Source organism: Patiria miniata, unplaced genomic scaffold (genome assembly GCF_015706575.1).
Source record: "Patiria miniata isolate m_02_andy unplaced genomic scaffold, ASM1570657v1 HiC_scaffold_25, whole genome shotgun sequence".
NCBI lineage: Eukaryota > Metazoa > Echinodermata > Asteroidea > Valvatida > Asterinidae > Patiria > Patiria miniata.
In genome coordinates, this window is record NW_024037064.1 from 7,132,355 (window position 1) to 7,136,401 (window position 4,047).

A 4,047-nucleotide genomic window follows, 5' to 3' on the forward strand; every position below is an offset into this window, starting at 1 on the left:
ATGTACATAATAAACAATGAAGATGACACCCAGGTCAGTCAATCCATTTATAATCTTTTTAATAAAACCTTGCATTTAATGTCGAGTAAGAAAATGAAAATGGAATTGAAGTAACTTTGAATTCTTGTTGTGATTATGTTCTGACCAAATTATGAAACACAGTCTATCATTAATGGCAAACATTACATTCATTTTTCTCATTAATTTTGAGGTTTTTTTATCATTTCAATTTCATTTTGAGCAGCTCACTCATCACGTGGAGCCTTGCTTCGTTGACCATCTGCCTCGCCCAGTCCAGTCACCATGGCAACTGAACAGCCTCAGGCCCGGCCTCCAGCAGCCATTGGTCAAGATCGTCGCTTACCAATTCCAATCAGCAATGAGCGTAGTCGAGGGCAACGCACGGACACCTGTCAGCTTTGTTGTTGTACCTGTCAGTGATCTGGGTTACCCTGTTGGTTCACCAGGGAGTAGCATCTGGGCTTATACACCAGGTAAGCTCAGTTTTCATTTACCACACACTTTCATTAGATGCATGAAAACTGACTATATCTGGAGCATCAAGATAATAGGAGTGTGAAATAGTCTCATATTTTCTTGGCTCGGTTCTTAAAGATCCTTATTGAAGAACTGAGCTAAAAGATCCTTGTTATTTAAAAAATGTTATAAAAATCAACTCAGAAGGATATGATAACATTTCAGTTCAGGCCATGAAAATACAATTTAAATAATAGACCACTGTGATTTCTAAACCCAATGGACATACAGGACATGCAGATCAGCAAAATATTAGTTGTCATCCATTCAAGAGAATATTTTCCTATAAATGGCAGATTGTTAATAAAAGTTCTTGTTTTTTCTGAATTTTTCCCCCAGGGAGCAGCGGTGACTGGATCCCAAGTAGCAACTTAGAGGACATACCAGGCACAGCAGCTAACAGGATGCCTAACTTCCCCCATCAAGACACTGTCAAGAGAGGATGGCTTCCAAATGAACAAGTAAGCATCTCACCCCTCCACCACCCCCACTACACTCAATCAGCATGAGTTCAGGACTTGAAAACAGTTTACAAGGCAATTCAAGTTGGTTCCAGAGTACACACAGTCCTATTCAATTGATTTAGCCCATTCATTGGTGTTACAGGGTAATCCTATACAACAGCACTGCCCAGCTCACAAGTGACAGTGAGTCGATCCGTGAGGTACAAAGAGGACTGTAGGCTGGCCCTCTGGGTCCAGCACAAACTGAACAGCGATCCTTGAGAAACTCAAATAGAGAAATCAAAACTTCATCAAGATGTACCTTGTGTATCTCAAGATTTAACTGAAATGTCATCATGCTTGCGAGCTCTAACTTTATTCCCCTCGTTATTTCCTACAGACACCTGTCAGCCGGTTTGGTGAGCAACATGAGCCAATGTCTGGCATGCATCATAACATGGCCATGGGAGATGGGGGAGGGGTGACAGCTCATGGAATGGCAGGAATGGTCTGGAACCCTGTAGCCACCGTGCAACTTCATGGCACCAATCCAAAGGTGGGTCCCGTCTCAAAGCTTAAGTCCGTGTCAATATTATCAGGCTATATATGTGAGGCATTTTGGCAAAATGAGACGCAACTGGGCACAGGCCGTAGTGGAGAAAAATGGAAAAAAAAAATGATAAGGGGTGATTTTTTTTTAATTTCAGATTTATTGATATTCTTATAAGGAAGTAAAACATGTAGTCTAAAAATCATGGAATGCAAGAGTTTTTAAGGAAAGATAATTGGCATCTTTCATTTTCATGAATACAAAACTGGAAACTTTACAGGCCTTTTCTTAGTATTTTGCTTTTTTGACATGTCGATAAATGCAAACTTTAAAGTGAGCCATTACTTGTCAACGGAATGTCTGATGGGAGTGCAACAAACAGTATTGTAGGGAGAAGTTGATTCTCTTTCCTAATCCCTGCAAACCCTCATTTCAACCTCTGCCCAGTTCTGTCTCATTTTGCCAGAACGCCTCACATATATGGTCGCCAGTAACACGTGTCTATCAGCCGCTTTCATATCGGCGCATTATTGCTAGCTGCAGCAATTGGGAGACAGTCTGAAAATCTGTCCTTATTTCTAAACATAAATTCCTTGATTATTTACTGCTTAATCCTTCTTCAGGCCAAGTTCAATGTGTTCCTGATGTAGTGAATGCCCAATCTTTGAAGTTGTTAAACATTAAAGGTCTAAAGTGGCTGCTTAGAAAACTCAAATATTCCCAGAGAAACAGAAGTCATTACGTGAATCTCCCATTTGAGCTAGACCCGAGTTTGCCTATGACAAACTCGGGTCGTACCTACCGATTTCAGATTCAGCAGCTTTCAACGCGATCTCTCTTATCTGATCAAGAGTTAACGAGCCGTGAACAGGTGGTGTATGGTGCCTCTGCCTGTGAGCTTACTGACAAAAAATATCTACCAAAGTCTACTAGGTTCTTGTTTATAATGTAAAGTATTTGGAAAAGTGTCAAAAGTTATTATGTGAGCAACTTTGAATCATAAAAATCGATCAAATATATCTCGAGATATCAAATAAGAAACAGTCCGGCTTCAGCCATGCTCTTCAAGGTTTCCGTTATTTGACACCACCAGCTCATGGTCACTGGCCCTGGGGAAGTGGGTGCCAGGGTAAGTGTTTATCTTATAATTACTTTACTGATAACAGCTGATAAGAGTCACAGTGAAATCGGTAGGTACAGTTCAGGGGTTTTGGCAAATGGGAGTTTCACGTAATGTGTTAAGGCGCGTTGATTCAGAAACAAAAAAATTTAATATTCCCATGAATACCACTTTTTATTTTGCAGGGAGGGGCCCTAAAAAAGTTTGTTGACATGAACTACACGTTCCGAACTAAAATTTGCACAACAGCATTACATGTAGTTGGGATCAACTACCCTCAGTCACCCAACAAAACAATACTCATTTTTTTACTGTTAATGTTTTTTAATTTAAATTTGATAAATTTATTAAATTTGCAATTTTGTCTTCTATTTTCCCAGGTGTGGGGAGCATGGAGCCAGTCAGTCATGTGACATGAGGACACCTCTCTGTCCATTCCTATAGAGGGCGCTGTTCATCATAGCTGCAGCATCCACAAGTGATAGTTAAGTTAATTAATTTTTCTTCAATGGCCAGTAGCCATAGAGGGCGCCATAATGCTATATGTTTTTTTCACAGACATATTAACACATAGACCGCCAGTCGTGCACGTGAAACCGTGATTTAATAATTGGGCAAAATGTTTGTTGACAGCGCGCATAACTGCGATGCCACTCAATGCGCCAACGCACTTAGTACAGTACATACATTTAAATACTATTCATAAATTATTTTGGTAAAGGCTGTATTACTCAAAAGTTGCTTGAAAATGTTGGGTACCGTATTGATTTTAATCTACGGAAATCATATTTAGTTAACAAGGGATTGGTTTACAATCAAAAACTTTACAATTTTTTTTTTACATGTTTGACTGGAATTCGTCGACTGTGGGTAAAATCCTATACCGAGAGGTGAATTTGCCCATAGTTTTGAGTTTAGTCGGGCGCTAGTCAAATCACGAAATGCTCATGTAGTTTTGAATAGGATTTGGCCGTCTATGCATTTATATGTTTGTTGCCTTACCTGCCAAAAAATTTGCTGACGGCATAATTCAAAGAAAAGAACGAAAACGAAATAATTAGGCCTTGGAATAAAAAAATTGTATCAATTCTGTGAAATTGAAGATGATTGTAAACTGCGAGTAGTTTGTATTTAACTTTATTCATGTTAGGCAAAAAAAAAAATTAGTCCATCTCTGGTCAGTGCATGCGTCGATTTTAATCATGCGCGTCAATCTTTTTCAAAATTTCCGCCGTAGCTCCAACAGCGCCCTCTATTGGCGCACCTCAAATTTTTTTACCAAAGAGCACCAAGGAATGGAAAATTGCACCAAGGCAAATGACACTAATGTACATGAGGACACCAAAAAAGGCAAAATAGTACCCCCCACCTTGTCTGTACAATCAAAGCTCGAAAAA

The 4,047-nt window shown here is 39.5% G+C and overlaps 1 protein-coding gene across 1 annotated transcript; it reads left to right on the forward strand.

The window, feature by feature from the left end:
• On the forward strand, window positions 1-3,802 carry LOC119733140. Its single transcript, XM_038206714.1, has 5 exons — window positions 1-33; window positions 245-494; window positions 877-998; window positions 1,381-1,536; window positions 3,031-3,802. The coding sequence occupies exons 1-5, from the start codon at window positions 1-3 to the stop codon at window positions 3,061-3,063; spliced, it is 594 nt and encodes a 197-aa protein (XP_038062642.1). The 3' UTR covers window positions 3,064-3,802.
• The last annotated feature ends 245 nt before the right edge of the window (window positions 3,803-4,047 follow it).

What these genes read in the sequence shown, in the direction of transcription:
- LOC119733140 (XM_038206714.1), top strand. Translation starts at nt 1, where the DNA reads ATGTACATAATAAACAATGAAGATGACACCCAG. An exon ending in ACAATGAAGATGACACCCAG is followed by an intron (nt 34 to 244) that starts GTCAGTCAATCC and finishes CATTTTGAGCAG; the next exon opens with CTCACTCATCACGTGGAGCC. An exon ending in CATCTGGGCTTATACACCAG is followed by an intron (nt 495 to 876) that starts GTAAGCTCAGTT and finishes TTTTTCCCCCAG; the next exon opens with GGAGCAGCGGTGACTGGATC.